Here is a 17926-nt window from a genome sequence, read left to right on the forward strand (position 1 = left end):
TCTTATACTATAAATGGAGAGAGCACGCAGAGGACAAACAAAGCTCCTATATAGTTGTATGTTTACTGACAATTATAATTAACTATTTATTCTGGTATAAAAATAACTAGGCCCACAATGGCAACAAGCCTTTGGGTTTCAATTTATTGAGTTAATGAGGGAAAACTTATTTTCACAATATGGCATGCATTTCAATCGGAGTATGTATTACAATTTCTATATTTCATACAATCATATTTTCAACCCATTAAATGTACATAGATTTTCTAAATAAACTCAAATAAACATACCCTTTCCATATCCATTTCAAAAGGCGATTCTAGTAAACTATCTTCATTGTGGGGCTTATAAATATACATTGGATTACCAAAGTTTCTATCAGCATCAGCCGAACCAAGCCTAGAATGCTTGAAACCATTCATTAATCTGAAAGAAATCAAGATAAAGAACATATTTAATTTACAATTGCTTTAATAAATATAAAAAATTAAATAACAAGATTTTAGAAAAAGGCCTACTATAGCAATGTTTTTGAAAATAATAGGTTTGCAAAAACAGTACCCATGGTAGAATACAGAGATGTAGCAAAGACAAGCCACACCAGTTAATTGTCGCAAATCCTGTTTTGGAGGTAATGGCCAAAACATGCTCAAATGTCAAAATTTTGGAAATCTATTTCACTGCACTAAACTAACCATGCTATTCTGTTATTTTCCCCATTTTGAATGTCAAAACAACAATTTTAAAGATTTGGTGATGGTTTCTGCCTAAGAAATGCCTGGAATCATAAACTTTGACGGCTGATTTCTCAAATATTGTTTTTGAAACAGCTGTATGTATAAACTCATAACGAAATGTCAGATTTAAATAATTCTTTTACTATTTTATAGCTTTCATTTTACTGTTTAACCCTGTATTAATAACTAAACATCAATTTTTGCGACGAGTGACTGGTTTGGCCTGTTTTTGCCAGAGATTCCAAGTTGGGTGAATTTGCAGGTTCTGGTGCAGAATCTCCCAGAGAGCATGGCTCATGACAAAAATGCTGCAAGTAGTTACACAAAGCACATAAATTAGTGGTAAGTTTATTGGCCATCTGCCAATTCAGATTAGCAGGATCAATGCAGGGTTTCTTGCAAACTCAGATGAGAACGTGCTAAAGGTGCAAATTGTCAGGAGTAGAAAAAGAGATGTAGGACTAAGCTTACACAAATGTAAGAGAGGAGAGTTGGAAAGATACTGTCCAGAGAGCTATATCCTCATTTTGAAATGGACAAAAGAAAAAAATACAAGTCCACTTTGCAGTAAAAATCCTGCCAACCACTAATAGTTGTTTAATATAGGAAATATTACATTTATGCGCAAGATTTTTGATGCTTAACTGGGATACGCTGAGTGTGTGAGTCTCACGGTGATTGTCTCAAATAATCATCAGCAGGCAAAACGATAGCCTCTCCAGAGCACATCCACATATGTAATCTATTGGTCAAGGTTATATAGGCCTATCAAATGAGGCTGTGCTACCACAACCAATCACAACACATAATGGAAAGGATGTTTAAATTTTCATTATATATTTTAATAAATAGAAACCTGAAATACCTTTGGCGTCTGTAACAAAATACTGCTCCGATGATGATTATCACCAATATGATAATAATTATAGGAATTGCTATTGCCAGTGAATCTACAAGAAAAAATTAATATTAACTAATGCCGTTATTTTTTTGCAGAAAATAATAAATTATATACAAAGGGAACTAAAGTATAGGTACAATTTTTTGGGGGATTTTTCTCTCTTATTAATTTTAGTTTTATGCCATTTCATTTGTACTTTAAGAAAATAAAAGAAATAAATGTTAATTATTGAATATATATTGATAATTGAATGTTATACTATGCAGCAAATGAATAACTGGTGGCCAAAGAACGAAATGTACTGTAGTAATGTGTTGTCATTGGTTCCTAGCAGAAACTACTTACTCCCACTATACATATGAGCTAAAGCCATGAACTCAGATGCTCAAAGGGTCCCTGGAAAATTGGTATTTATTTTGCCAATGGCCACAAAATAACTTGAGCTGGCCCAATAATATGCAGAATGTGTTGAAAAACATCAAAATATGGCCTCAAATTGTGAAATCAACGAAACAAGCGGGGGTAGGTTGACCCGTACCCAACTACTATAGCTAGTAGGGCCCGAAGAGGCCTTTGCCAGGTGGCTCAGGCCTCCTTGTTACGTCACTACGTACAAACAGCCATATATTCAACGTCATGCTCAACTAATCCCAACTCTTTGGGAGTATTTATGAACATTTATAATTGATTATAGTAATGAGGGATTTGAAATATAGAATAAAAAACAATGAAAAATCATATTTACCTGGATGACTAGATTGCTTGTGTGATTGAGAAGATCTAGATGATGTTGAGCAAGTGACCCCAGAGAAACCAGCTGGGCAACTAAAAAATATGAAAAAAATATTTATATAATTCATTTATTCAATCATTGTTATATAAACTTGGTACCTCATTCAGTGTAAACTCACTGGTTTCTCTATGGTTTTAATATATAATGCTTGGTTTCCTTAAAAAGCGCTACACTGACGCTACAGTGTTTTCACTGAAATCCTTGCACTGTGTAGCCGGGAATTGGGAATTCAACTGACCAATCAGCGTCGCCAAAGGATATAATAAATTTAAATAAATTAATAATCCCTTGTTTTCAAATATGAATGAGAATATTCAAACAATTGTCACATAGAACAAAAAAAATATATTTTGAAATTACCTGCAAGTAGGTCTTGGGTCTTCTTCTTTTACGGAACAGATGCCATTATTTTTACAGTACCCACTACAACGATCTTTAACACACTGAACTCCAACATATCGTGCAGGACAAGAACACTGAGCAACTTCATCTTCACGGAAGAAAATATACAAAACTGGTTTTAACATTTAGATTTTAAAGGGTATGTACCATTATGTTATGTTATATTGCATGTTTGCATTGTGAAGAAAAACACTCTCTATAGTGTAAAATGACGGCTGGACCGCTCGCTGGCTAAGCCCTTGGTAAGGACAGAGCTTTAAAAGGATGGTCCAGCTGCATGCCCATAGCCACCAGACACAAAAAAACAATTGCGACAGACTCATATTTCATTGTGTGCCTGACTACTTTGCCCGTCAATATGAGTAGGAAACATACAAAACATGTGGTAGCCGCGATATTTCAATGATGCTACAATCATTGTCTGCAGCCCTTGCATTTTGGTTACTATTCAGTAGTAAATCTAAATAATGTCAATGAGGGTTTGCTTTGGAAACCCTCATTGGGAGGCAGATAGGCACATTTCCAGTCAGGTCATTTCTAGTGGTAAATTGGGCAGTCCACCAGGAGACAATCCCCTACTCTTTTCCGAATACTGAACTGCATAATTTACATGGACCATATTGTACAGAAGATCAACAGCTTAAACTTCTCTTTTAATAGATGGTTCACTATGCATTTCATACTTGCATTCTAGCCAAAACACAAAAGAGCAGAGATAAGGACTGAAACCTGGACCAATTTAACTAGGAATCTCCTAGTTCAGCACACACACAGCATGGCTACCACCAGCCTAACAAACTGAACTGTGCTACCATTAGGATGTGCATAGTGTGTTTATGTACAACATACAGTACAAGTTACAGAAATCCTAATTAATATGCATATAAATGCATAAACAAACAATATCAATTGCCTCATTTAAATAAATACATATTAATTAGGAATTCTGTTGACTTGTACTGTATAATAGTTTGTTTCTTTGTATTGTATGTATTATTCCTGATGCTTAAATAAAAACAAAACATAGAATAAAATTAGAAAGTATAATACATACTCCAAGTATTGAAATGTATTGAAATGCTTGCCCCCTGATGATGACATAATTAATGTCGAAATATTGAATCCCAACACAATTCCTGATGATGACATAATTAATGTCGAAATATTGAATCCCAACACGATGGCGTGCATTTCAATACTTGGAGTATGTGTTATACTTTCTTATCTGAGATTAATCAGTGGACCTTCCTGTTTTTAGAATAAAATGGCCGTGTCAATTTTTGGAGTGGCATTCATACTATTTGAGCTACTGTATGCTTCTGTCTCAGAATACATTGCAATTAAGGGCAACTATTTCATCATCCTTTGAGGACAAAACGTAATTAGACTCAATAACTCATAAAAAATATATCAAATTAAATATACTATGAAGAACATTGTAAGAATTTCAGCAATTTCTTTTCAAGCACCTTAGCTGATCATTTTTTTGTTACTAAATTGTTTTACCTTTTATTGAACAAATTCCTCCATTTTTGCAGTAGTTCAAACAGGGGTCAATCTTCGATCGTTCACAATTGTCACCATAGAAACCATTCTTACAGCTGCCAATGAATTTCATTAATATAAATAATTGTTCCATAAAATATATGCAAATGTATTTTAGGTATTAGGACTCCCAGTTCTATTTATGTCTAAATCCTAGGATTATTACACTATTATGTTACTGTAAAATGTCTAATAATAACCCATTACTTTATTAGTAACCCCCTCTAATAGAAATCCACCCTAGAATCTTGTCAAAAGATCACCAAAACTAAATACAAGATGACATTGAAATCAATAATTTTGTTGCTTTAACACGATTTATTCCTTAAAATAGGCATTCTTCACAATGGAGGGGATGGGGGAGAATGGCTTTAAAAAAAAAGTGAGGGAAGGATGTGCGAGTTAATAAAAAAATTAAATCAACAAAGTTTTTTTACTCGTACTGTAGTATTTCTATGAACTGCTGGTTGGGTGGGGTTTACTATTTTCAAGTGCCTACATTAAGCTTAGTAATATTAATCCACTACTCTAATAGTAACCCACCCTAAAAAAAAACAATCTAAGAATAGCAAACGTTATTATTATAAGTTTTACGGTATTTATGTTAACCCTCATTTTATTAATTCAATTATATATATTCTGTTTTAAAGTTTTCAAATATTACTATTATTATTACTATTATTGGGTCACTATATATATTAGAATAATTCATTTTCATCAACATAATTTTATTTATATTTAAATTTAGTGAAGTAGAAATAATTTACTTAAGACTTTTGATGGACTGAATGTAATGCGCAAATGGAAAGCAAATTACAAAAATCATTTTAGACTTTTAAAAAAATCATTTTTGATATCTTATTTTATAATGTTCAACAAAAAAAAACAACCAATCAATTTTATATTATCACATTGCATTTAAAATCACAAATAAAAACACACCACAAATAAACAAAACAATAGACAAAATATTATTATAAAAACCAACCAATGTTAGCTTCAACAGTACATATGGATATAAAATATTCAAAGACAGGTTTAGTTGCAGCAACCAGAAAGTGCATCAGAAAATCACTATAATAAGAGTATGTAATAACTGTACTGATTCATGTAAAGGCCCATCATAAATTCCTCTTCGGAAATAGGCATTATTATTTTTATTTATACTTTCAATATTTTTTGGTGAATTTTGTTTGTTTGGTAGACAGAACAGAACTTTGATTCGCCTCTTATTTTAAGAAGAAATAAATATAAATATTATACAAAATTTTCTTTGGACATCAGATAATACACCTATTGAACACATTCAGCTTTCTGGGAGATTAACCTACAATGTTGAGGCTAGTTATTGGGGCCCTGGTATTTGAGCATAGGTAGTCCCACTTATGCCCTTAGCTACAAAACAAGTTTATCAGCTTCGCATTTTGACTGGAAGCACACAGCTAAATAACTGCACCAGAAGCTATAAAGATGCTTAATTTTTGTAAATATTAAGAAATCGTCGCTCACATCACAAACTAACACAATGGAAGTAGGTTGTGTTATTTTGTAAAAACAAATAAACACGTCAAAATAAGTGCATATTGTTGTCAAAAAATTTGTATTCTTTACCAGTATGTGTGTATTTCATATTTTTTGTACTCATGAACTAAAACAATTTACTTTCCTTGTGTTAGTTTGTGTTGTGGGTGACGAAATATCTGTGAAATTAAGTATCAGTTTCACTATTAAAAATTCGTAAAAATCTAGGAATGCAGGCAATGAAAGTGATATTATTTTTAAGTGCTTGAATGATAAAACATGGGCTTACACAGTGAGTCAGTACAGTTATGAATTTGAGATATGTTAGAATAATGGCCTACAGAGGGCGGCAAACTCACATGCAAGTAATCAATCCACTTCTGACACTACACGTTCCATTGTGCTTGCAAACTCCTTTGCACAAGTTTTGATCACAGGTTTTACCAGCAAATGAGGGCAGGCAAGTGCATACTGCTTGCCCGTTTGCGTTAATTTTACAGACACCACTGTTCAAGCAATATTTATCGCAAACGCTTGATTTACACTTTTCACCAGAATATCCCAACAAGCATCTTCAAAGAATATTTAGAGAATGTGAAATATTAGAGAAGCAAGCAATTACCAATAATTATAAATCATCTATTGCAGTGGTGTATCTAGAGTATTGACATAGGGGAGGGAGTGGGGCTGAAAGGTTAAGTGGGGGGTTGGTGGTTAAATGGGGGAAGGGCTTTAGCTTGCAAAATAAGGTAAGGTAGTTTCAAGAGGGCATTTGAGGGGCAAAAGCTTTTTTGGGGGCATGTGCCTCCCATCTCCCTCCCAATTAAGTTACACCACTACAATTGTTTTGTTAATTTAAACACAAATTGTACAACTCCCTGGTACAACAGATTTTACTTCATCAACACAAATGATTCGCCAAATAAATGCTATATAAATTGCATAAAGCATTAAAGAAAACACTGAAATTGAAAGTATATAAAATTCAGGAATTAGAGATGAGCTAAAATTATGCACATTTTTTCATACATTTCTCATCCTTTATCTTTTTTTGCATAGGACATGGATGACAGGTTCTGTACTAAACAAACATAATAATATAATTAATTGCTTATAAAACATGCACAATATTTACTCATCTCAAACGATAAAGGAATTCAGATTTTAGAAAAGCATCGCCATTAGAATTTAAGTAAAATATAAAGTACAGAATGTAAACTCAACACATGCATTTATGCAAAATATAAGATATATAATTGTATGCAAGCAAGCTTAAAGTAACTCAAATTAGTATTAAAATACATAGTTAATTAATGCATAAGCCTAAGCTAATAATTAGTAAACAAACTTCAGAATTTGATCAAAGTTCTATTTACAATCAAATTTTCTTTGACAAAAAATGTTGTATGCCCATATTTCATCATGATGTGTCTATATATGGTCATGATGTGATGTCATCATGACCATATTTAGGCATATCACATGTTTTTGTCAAATAAAATTTAATAATCTGGCGAGAGCTTAGTTGGAATTGTTAATCTGGCATTAAATTATAAAAATGTGTCTCATCACCAACAAGAGGATAATTTTTTTTTTTTTTTTTATTGTTTGATAAGCTAAATCAGTTAGCACATACAATTCAGGCATATACATAGACCAACCTGAATCTCTTAATAGCCAATCAGTGAAATTGCTAAATCAGGATGTTTAAATTTTAGACACAATAGTCAGGATTACTACGGGGCTCCTTGATATACATTTTTTAAACCCTCCCAATTATTGGGCTTTGTGGCAACCCTCTATATTATTGTGGAGCATTGGAGAGACAATAAAATAAACTCCCATCTGCAGCCCTTAACATCTACTTTTTTAAATGACATAATTAGCTTTCTGACATATTGGGTCGAGGTTCAAAGTAAAATTTAAATGGCTGGATCCAGTAAAATAGGATGATTGATGTAGGTAACTGATTATTCAGTGAAATGGCTACAGCCACACACTATGTTAGTGGCACAGAGTGGATAGCTGTAAGCTTTGGTAGTACTATATTACCTGCACTCTGGTTCATTGTTACTATCTACTTGACAAGTTCCTCCATTTAAGCATTTGTAGTTCGTACAAGAACCAGCTGAAATACAAAACAAAATAAATCAAGTCAGACCATCCGAATTTCTAATCATGTATATACTATATATATGGATCATAAACTATATACCTTAATTGCTTTTTATATTTAGGTAAGTTATATTTTAGCAGTATAATATACTTTGTATATGTTAGCCCCAAGAAGAAAGATCCTCACAATACCTACTCAACTAAAAAAAACAATTATCAGAAAATCAGGATATCAAGTGTCTCTTAAGTATGCTGAAAAAAATAATCTTTGGAGGAAGTCCTAAATAAAAGGAGAGAATTACATTTTACTAAATTGGAATGGTGCTATTTTAGCCGGCTTCATTGGTATGGTGCTATTTTGTGTACTTTTACAATATCAATGTTAAACATTTGGAGCATGTCCTGTGCACAATTTTGTATATGTGATAGGCCTCTCAGAGCATCCTTGGGCTGCACAAGGGACAACTCTTTGTAAACAACAATAGCGACAATAGCAAGCTTTCATCACAAAAGCGAGAAGGAAACGAAGATATTGTCCATTCACGCAGGGCGTATATAGGCGAGCCAGGGCGAGTCCATTATTTTTCTTTTATGCTCAAGAGGTAAGTTTCAAAGGGAACTTAGGCATTTATCGATTTATCCAGGTAAGTATTCACGAATTAGACTTATCTTCACATAGCATCCCAAGCCTGTACTTACGAATACAGTTATTTTCTTTTAACGTTGAACCAGGAACACACTTGCAGATAGCTGATGATTTGTCACCGAGAAGACAAATGCCCCCATTACATGCAATAGCTTCACATGGATTAGGCATGGCTGGGGATGAAAAAAAGAAAAACTATACTAAATAATTCAATAAATACTGTTTATCTCAGTAGGTTTAAATAACAGACAGTCATCTTCAAAAAAACAGATGCATAACTAATACTGACTGCTAAACTCTTTGACAAATACAATACAATACAATTTTCTCATACTACCAATGAGTATAGAACTGCTGATTATGAATGCATGCAATGAAACGAAAAACTAAGTATTACCACGCCCTATTAGGATTCAAACCTTGAACAGTATGCATTTTAATGACTGTGGCGAGCAGAATTTTCATTAAATCGTAATTAGAGATATCTCAGTTTCAACTAACTCTAATAATAGAGATATCTCTATTTAAAAATAAGATATCTCTGTGATTAAATGAGAGTTCTGTATGTCATAATACTGTAGTTGCAACACGTGTTCGATACAAACGCCTTTTACATTCTTTTGAAGGATGCCTTTTAGTTCATGGTGGTACTTTTTGAGATAGGATTGTTTCAACGAAACGCAGAAGAACCAGACCTCTTTGCAGTTCTATACTCTTTAATACTACTATTCATAATGAACACATCATGTAACAAAGTTGAAAAGGTTAAACGAGATTTATACCTTAATCTACTCATAAGTTGTGTTCATACTAAATACACATGTCATGTAACACAATTATTCTCGAGTGTCAATCTAAGTTAACTATCAAACTATCAACCAATCTGTTTTGCTGTGGTTTTGTAGGACCTTTGCAACACTATTCAAGGGATGGGACGTAGAGGAATCTACCCACACTTTACTGTATACATTAAATACACTGTAATAACCTACAAGATAAATGGTATAAAACTATGGTGGCAAAAATTTTACATTTATTACACTTGTTATGACACACAGTAATAAACATTTCATATTTAATACAGTGTGTTATATAAAGTTAGGAGTGGAAGGTGGGAGGAATTGTGTCATGCTCTGACCTTGTTGTTTCTGTTCATGCACAATAACCAGATCAGATATTTGCCGGGTGTTGTTTTTTAGAATTTCTACTGAACCCAAGCCAAACTTGTTGATACGGATCATCTCGCTCTTCTTGTAGTTCAAGAAATATATCCAGTCCTCAAATATATCCAGAGCATATGGCTCTATCACCACTACAAAGAAAGGAAGACAAAATTCAAAAGAGGAATATAAAAAAAAACATTGTATGCAAAAGTAAATGGTTCTATGAAGGAAGTAAATAATTGATAAAATGTAGACAAAGACTATCAAAAAACATGGATGCAACTTTAAAAATATATTTTATATTCTTTCAATTAAAAAAAAAATACTGGTCTACAGAATTTTCACAAAATTAAGAGTCCCAATATAACAACAATATAATACGGTATACATCAAAACCATATTTATAAAGTCCACTATATATTGCAATTCATTCATTATTCAACACGTTTAAATCATAGTTAATGAATTATCATAAAACTTCTGTTTCACATTTCATGAATATTCATTAACACATTTTAATATAGGCAATGAATATTCATGAAATGTGAACAGAAGTTTGTTACTGGATAGCTTTTTGAAGCCTGTGAACTTGTGATATATAGCAGGCTGACATACACCAATTATGTGGTACTCACCAGAGCTGTTGTACTCCCCCTTAATCATTAGGGCTGTGTAGTTAAATACAACTCGACGATCTGTTCCATCCAGTTTTACGCTTCCTATAACCTTTGCCTTTGGATCAGCCCAGTACAGCCTATCCTGAGTGGAATCCAGTGCCAAGCCAGTAGGCCATTGTAAATCTTTAGTTACCAAGTCTGTCCTGTTAGAACCATCCATGTTTGCCACCTCAATCTTGGGATTTGAACCCCAGTCACTCCAATACATCATTCTAGGTAAAGAAAGTAAAAGGGAAAAGGGACTGTTACAGCATTTATAATAAAACCACTACTGTAAGTACGGGAGTAGGCTGCATCTGATGGTCCTTGATGACACGATTACATACAGAACACAACAATATGCTTACAAGGGATCTGCTCAGGCCGACGATCAGCAGATAGTATTGCATAATCCAGTGCTCAGAGAGAGCACAGATGGATTCATCACCTGTTTGACGCAGCGTGTGGCAAACATATATAGACCATTATTATTATCAGAATTTTGAAACAGAGCCAACCTCTCACAACTCACTGGGGGACTTCCAGCGGCTTAGCCTAGCCTGAGCAGCTAGCTAGTGTCAAATAGAGTGCACACACTGGTTACTACGTAGTGTGAAGTGAGTATGCCTCTGGAAGTCCCCCAGTGGTAGTTAGTTGCCAGGTTATCGGAAATTTTCATTTAAAACTTCGCGAAAAAGGTCTATAGAAAATTAATAACTACAGCTGGATGCAAGGGGCAGTTCCTTGTGTTACACATCACAGCATAACCAAGCCGGGAACACGCCCACACTATCAAATTTTGTTTGAAAAAATCATGTGACATGCCTAAATATGGTCATGATGACATCACATCATTACCATATATAGGCACATCATGACTATATATGGTCACATACACACCCAGGTCAATCTGTGTTGTCCACTTTTGTTACTGTTACTCCATTTTTAGGAATAACGACAATGATACGAGGGGGTTGTGCTGTCTCATATGCTCAACATACAAAAATCATCAAAAAAGTTTCACAAACTCGGGGGCCGTCTTATACACAGATCGAGTATATACAGTACTTTGAACCTGGGGGTTTTTGTCACAGAATACTTCACGCAGCCAGATTGGTTGGACGCATGTGGCCACAACTTGGATCAGAAATCGTCCTTAACTTACCCTTTCTTGGGATGAAGGACTATGGAAAGTGGTTGGTCAAGGTTCGAGTTAATCAATGTCATTTGATTCATCCCATCAAGATCGGCAGCTTGAATTTCATCGTTACCGGCGTCAGTCCAATATATTTTATCAGATACCCAATCGACTGCAATGTCTTGCGGATCATTCAATCCTGTTATCTACATAATGATACAGGAATATCCAAATAATATAGTCATACTAACACAGTGAATAATGACAAGAACCCATTTAAAACAATATCATTACAGCACTCTATTATTAATCATCATGATTACCACCACCTTTACCCACCATATCACCATGACTACGACCACCACCACCACCACCTCCATCACCATCACCACCCACCATATCACCATCACCGACCATATCGCCACTACCACCATCATCATCAACCATTATCATTTTCATTTCATCAATATCACTATTGCCACACATCATTATATACATAGTTGTCAATTTCATTACATTACTGCTTTTTGTTTAGTCACTGAATTCATTGTATAAATGTTTGATTCTTTGTGAGGTTAAGTTCTCATTTGATTGTTTCTTATTCTGTATTAAATTTTTTTGGACCACAATGGACATAAATTTGCGGTTAGAACATTTGTGTTCTTATTTTTGAATATTATTTATATTAGTGCATCCAGGCATGTATTAAAATATAGAAACAATTTCAAAGATTATCATACCGGTAGGGTCACGTTCACCGGCACGTCCCTTCTTCTCCTAAAACCATCAGATAGCGTAAGTTTTGTAATAGCCTTCTCATGTTGTGTGATCATGAAGATCGTAGATGATTCGTAGTGGTAGTCCATTGCGCTAATCCGAACACTACTGGAGTAGTGTGATTTATAACTGTCACGCTCAGGTGTGTATTTGATGACTTCCGAGCTTTCAGGTAAGAGAAGGTATTCTGGGTCACCTAAAGGGGACAAAGGTTAACAATGTGACATCATGACAATTTTCAAGTAAGAAAAGATATTCTAAGCAAACAGAAAGGAAAAAGATTTTACAAATATGAAAACTTAAATCATTTTTATGGGCGAATCGATTGGCCCAGTGGTTAAATGAGGGGAGCTGCAGCCTACAGCATTTTAATGGTGCTGGTTTGAGCGGCAGGCTCACCCATTGTTGTTTGCTGTACAAAGAGTGCGTGAAGAAAGCCTTGGGAGCAGTTAATATAAGATACAGAAAAGTATATTCGTATTAGTTTTAAAATACAAATCTTAATAACTAACATTGTTTTCTCAAAACCTACATGGTTGATATCCAATGAATTAAGTATTCATAACTTCACTAATACTCAACCATTTCCATTAAATAAACACTGTTTCAAAGAATTCATGCAGAATCAAATATATAGGAAACTTACCATCAGCTTTACAGGTGGTTTTGCCATTTTTTATTTCCTTGTTATAACCTTCGTAACATTCACAAAGAACACTTCCCTCTAAATTGGTGCACAGCTGGGGGCAGTAACCAAAATCACTGCATTCATCAATATCTAAACAAAATAAAGAACATTTAAATTTACCAATTAAAATTGCAATAATAAGCAATTAGTATAGTCCTATTCCATACATTAAAAGAGAATTAGTACAGAAAGAATTGCACTAATTCCTTTAGTGTATGGAGAGCTCTTCTCTTTTTAGATATTTATGCAAAAGGGTTGGTTATACTAATGTATGTCAATATTATTAGAGCTGGGCCTAGATTCATCACATATAGCCAAATACCATTAAGCTATAGAGTAAATAAATCACCTCATTTGTGATTACATTGAGGCCTAACCTTACCACTGAACACTAAATTTAAATGCGAAAACCAAAACAGTGAGGTAAACTACAAAATAGCAACACAACATCAATACAAGTTATTGTACGAGCTAGTCCACACATTAGAGCGCTTTGAGACTTCAGTATGAAGTGCCATATAAATCCAACTATATGTGTACTGACCTGAACATGACCTGTCTGGTTCTAGCTTGAAGCCGTCGCGACATTGACAATAGTAGCCCCCTGGTGTTGGCACACACTTATCACACTGTCTATTGCCTGCTTGCCCGCATGGATTTTCAACACCTTAATTCAAATGCAAACAATAAACATAATTCATTAGTCTAGCTAGGTCATTATTCAGTAAGGTTCTTCAGTAAGCTTTATTGATAGTTTAAATAGTAGAAAATACTATGTTGTTGATGTTTTAACATGTTTGCTGCCAGGGACAAGAGCTTACGTCTGATAGGATTCACTCAGGGCGCCTCCAAGGATGCGAGTTCACGTCCACACCTGTCTAAACATACCAATATTGTATTGCACATAAACTCGCTGGCAGGGGTCACCAGAATGGAAACTCTCTCCCTGGAGGATCAGGGAAGAACCCGAAAGTAATAATTTGAAAATTAATAGCGTATGCGTTTTATTACAGTTGATGGGAATGATTTTCATTATGGTAGCGCCCTTTATGCCTTGGCGTATGGGATGATGCTAGGAAAAAAGGCTTGCAGCCAACATTATATCACCACCTTACACTCTTTCTTAACCGAGGAATGCAACCCAAGCATGTGATATCCCCAAGTGCTTCCTAAAGCTAGCATATTGATGGACATGCCGTATATCTTTTTACAAATTTGTATGTTAATTTGTGTTGTTTAAACCTATACTGACATATAGAAAAATAAATATAATTTGTGGAAAATTTTCATGAAAATTATTAGGTTCTGATACAACAGATGAGAAAGCTACAAAACTTTTAATTTGATGCACTTACAGGATGGGACTGAATACTGATGTTCTACTAAATAAATCTTAAAATAAAAGAGTGTAGTATTTTATTCTGTAGGAGAAAACTCCTGTTGCTTGCATAACACAATTCAATTTAAAGTTATTTGTCTAAAACAGAAATTCAGAGTTGAAACAATTCATTGCATTTACCATTGCACAAATTGTAAAAAGACCTGGAACTCAATTGGTGAAGTTTTAAAATTAAATACAAAGAAAAAAATGCTTTCTAAGTACACAAAATAAAAAGATGGACATGAAAATTTTCAAAACACATTTATAACTTACAACAAACCTACTTTATATTAACATGAATTTATATAGACCATTTTCCTGAAATTTGAAACAAAAATTTCCGATAACCTGGCAACTACCACTGGGGGACTTTCCAGAAGCCTACGCACTTCAAGCTTCATAGTTAACCAGGGTGCACATGGCGCTTATTTTGACACCAGCTAGCTGCTCAGGCTAGGCTAGGCCGCTGGAAGTCCCCCAGTGAGTTGCGAGACGTTGGCGCCTCTGTTTCAAAATAAACCCAATAAAATGGTCTACAGTATAGATAAATAGGAAAAATAAACAAATCTGCCTACCATCCATACAGTGCATCTCGTCAGAGGCATTGACTCCACAGTGGTTTATGTGGTCACAAACCAACGAGTTGTCAATGCAGAGCAAGCTGGAACACTTGAACTGGTTGCTCTCACAGTGGCTGTCGGCACAGTGCTCGTCGCTTTTATCACCACAATCATCGTTGCCATCACACATCAATGCAGATGGGATACATTTTCTGTTTAGACATTGGAACTCGTAGCTGAAACACCTTGGAAAAGCTGACAACAGGCAAACATAGGATTTATGAGTCATAATGTAAAAAAATTGAAAATTCTAATTTCACATTTGAATTGCTCAATTGCTTTATTTTTGGAATTGCATCATTTAAGTTATTACATTAAAAATAAAAATTTAAGAAAAAAAATCCCCCAAGCAATTTTTGGACAGTTAAATAATAACTTTAATTCATTTCAGTAGACCCTTATATTGGCTGGTAATCAATTTAAACATTTTTGAAGTAAAATGTTTTTGAAGTAAAATAATTGAAAACTACTTTCTTTTTAATCCGTTTCTCGCTGGAAGCTAATACAGTAATTTACTTGATCCTCTTTATTTAAATTTGAGGTATTTTCATATGATGATTAAAATGTCCTAATCAGTTCTAAATTTATTATTATTATAATTACCACAATGTTCAAGTTTTTCATCAGAATTGTCACCACAATCGTCATCACCATCACAAACCCACGCCAATGGTCGACAAATTTGATTGTCACACGTAAATTCTGCCGCTGAGCATGCTCTGTCTGGTTGAATATCTGCCAAAAATGGAAAAACAAATTTGTGATTATTACATCATGCACTACTTATCGTGGCTACAGAAACCTTCGATACTGTATGACTGTAAGGGCAGAGGCCCAAGAAAGGACTCCACTAGACTAGGCAAGATGACAATAATAATACAAGTATTTTTTGTATACCATCCATTGCGGTGGTGGTAGAATTGGTGTTACCCAGGGCCGCGATAAGGACGCTTTTATGAGTATTGTACAAACAATGAAACGCCGCACTTTCGAAGTGCTGAACTTACCTCTAGATGATAATAGAATCACCCTCCTCGCTATACAAAATGCTTATTCATGAGGGATAGGAAGTTGGGTATATTAGTTGAATGCTATTCACTACTCTGTTCCAGGATGGCGTGTGCATTACATTGCAGGGGACAGGTGTCCCACATTGGGTACAATAGTGAGGTCATTTCAGTTTCGGCTTCGTATATTTTTGCATGCCTTTTGTTATAAAAATATTGTAGGTTCATATTTTTCAGTAATAAAATAGGACTCCACAAATGCTGGCTATTACTAATAGGTAAACCATAATTTTAATGACTTATTTTTATTGTGTAAGAATATTTTGCGTCACTTGGAGCAAACTTACTGCAATCGTTTTCATCAGATCCGTCCACGCAGTCCAAGTCCGAGTCACACCGCCACGTTGATGGAATACAATGAGTATTGTTACACTGGAACTCATTACCATTACAGGAAGGATTAGTGTTCTCTGTAGATTACAACAGTAACAATTCTTAAAACATGCTTTGTATAATACACAAAGTGTCGTAACTAAGTGAATTGTGATTTGAAATCTGGGGTTTCTGATAGGATTAGTACTTGTATTTCATAACAACAACTGCTTCGTAACTCCACTAAAAAGCACTATACAAATAACAATAATAATGAAAAAATGTTGTGCACCAGTATCCATTTCAAAATAATCCTACTTTGATATTGTAGGTTTTACACAATCTTTACTAGATACCTAATCATATCTACTTAAACTCGCAAAATGATAATTTCTCTTACTATCGCAGTCAGCTTCATCAGAGCCGTCATCACAATCTTCCTCTTCATCGCACCACCATCGGATGGGAATGCAGCGGTTGCCATGGGTACAGCCCCTCTCTTCTGGACTGCATGTGTAATTTGCTGTAATAGATAATACTCTTTGAAACAATGAAGAAAATGACAGAACACACAGATGAATTGTCTGGCCAGAACACACTAAATTTTCACTAGCTGTCCTTGGTAGAATTTTGAATATGACTATGATCAAAGAGTAAAAACTGCTAGAGGTCCAACTCTCTGGATTTTGTTGGAACACAATCGTCTCTCAAAAAACAGTACAACTACGAACTAGAGGACACTGTTTTTAATGTTTCATTGCATGCATACAAATCAGGGTAGTCAGACCTCTTGCAACTCTACAGTCTTTGCTATGACAATGATTATCATGATGATGATGACAATGATGATGATGATGATAATGATGATGATGATGCATTTATATGCTAGGTATTATGACATTAAAGATGATGGTGAAAATGATGATGATAATTATGACGATGATGAAGATCAGGATGATTTTAATAATAAACATAATCATAACAACAGTGATGATGATGATTACATTGACAACAATATTGTTTTAGATTACTTACGACAATTTTGCTCATCTGATCCATCAGAACAGTCTGGGTCAAAATCACACTTCCAGCGTAGTGGTATACAACGTTTGGATTGTGCACACTGGAATTTGGATACTGGACAGCTTGTGGTTTCTACGGTAAGTGAATAAAAATTTGTGCTAGATAAAATTAAATAAACAATATTTAAAACTTATTTACAAGTGTACAAACAATTTTTAGATTATACTCTTGCTGAGGTTGATGTAGTTAAATTCTATTTGTTGAAGATGATTTCGATGATGATGATGAAGATGATGATGATAATGACAACGATTGGGACAATGATATCATTAATGACAATATTACCATTGGTGATATTATGATGATAAAGTTATATATATGATACTATTGATGATGCCGTGGAAAATTGAGGTAAAAAATTTGCCCTAGGAAAACATTTTT

At 34.4% G+C, this 17926-nt stretch overlaps 1 protein-coding gene across 1 annotated transcript in view; it reads right to left on the bottom strand.

The window, feature by feature from the left end:
- Positions 1-17926, bottom strand: part of LOC117109550 (low-density lipoprotein receptor-related protein 1-like) — a 118541-nt gene that overhangs the window by 3159 nt on the left and 97456 nt on the right. Inside the window, exons 69-87 of the mRNA XM_033251920.1 lie at positions 17498-17617; positions 16863-16985; positions 16438-16560; positions 15687-15818; positions 15039-15278; positions 13627-13749; positions 13041-13172; positions 12358-12590; positions 11645-11823; positions 10459-10712; positions 9799-9972; positions 8714-8833; positions 7952-8027; positions 6259-6471; positions 4340-4434; positions 2792-2921; positions 2384-2463; positions 1603-1687; positions 291-426 (exon numbers count right to left, since the gene is read on the bottom strand). Of these exons, the coding sequence (XP_033107811.1) occupies positions 291-426; positions 1603-1687; positions 2384-2463; positions 2792-2921; positions 4340-4434; positions 6259-6471; positions 7952-8027; positions 8714-8833; positions 9799-9972; positions 10459-10712; positions 11645-11823; positions 12358-12590; positions 13041-13172; positions 13627-13749; positions 15039-15278; positions 15687-15818; positions 16438-16560; positions 16863-16985; positions 17498-17617 (2768 nt within the window). The remainder of the gene's footprint in view (positions 1-290; positions 427-1602; positions 1688-2383; positions 2464-2791; positions 2922-4339; positions 4435-6258; positions 6472-7951; positions 8028-8713; positions 8834-9798; positions 9973-10458; positions 10713-11644; positions 11824-12357; positions 12591-13040; positions 13173-13626; positions 13750-15038; positions 15279-15686; positions 15819-16437; positions 16561-16862; positions 16986-17497; positions 17618-17926) is intronic.

The sequence above is a fragment of the Anneissia japonica genome, unplaced genomic scaffold (assembly GCF_011630105.1).
Source record: "Anneissia japonica isolate Jap-2015-1 unplaced genomic scaffold, ASM1163010v1 scaffold287829_len2072220_cov186, whole genome shotgun sequence".
Lineage (NCBI taxonomy): Eukaryota > Metazoa > Echinodermata > Crinoidea > Comatulida > Comatulidae > Anneissia > Anneissia japonica.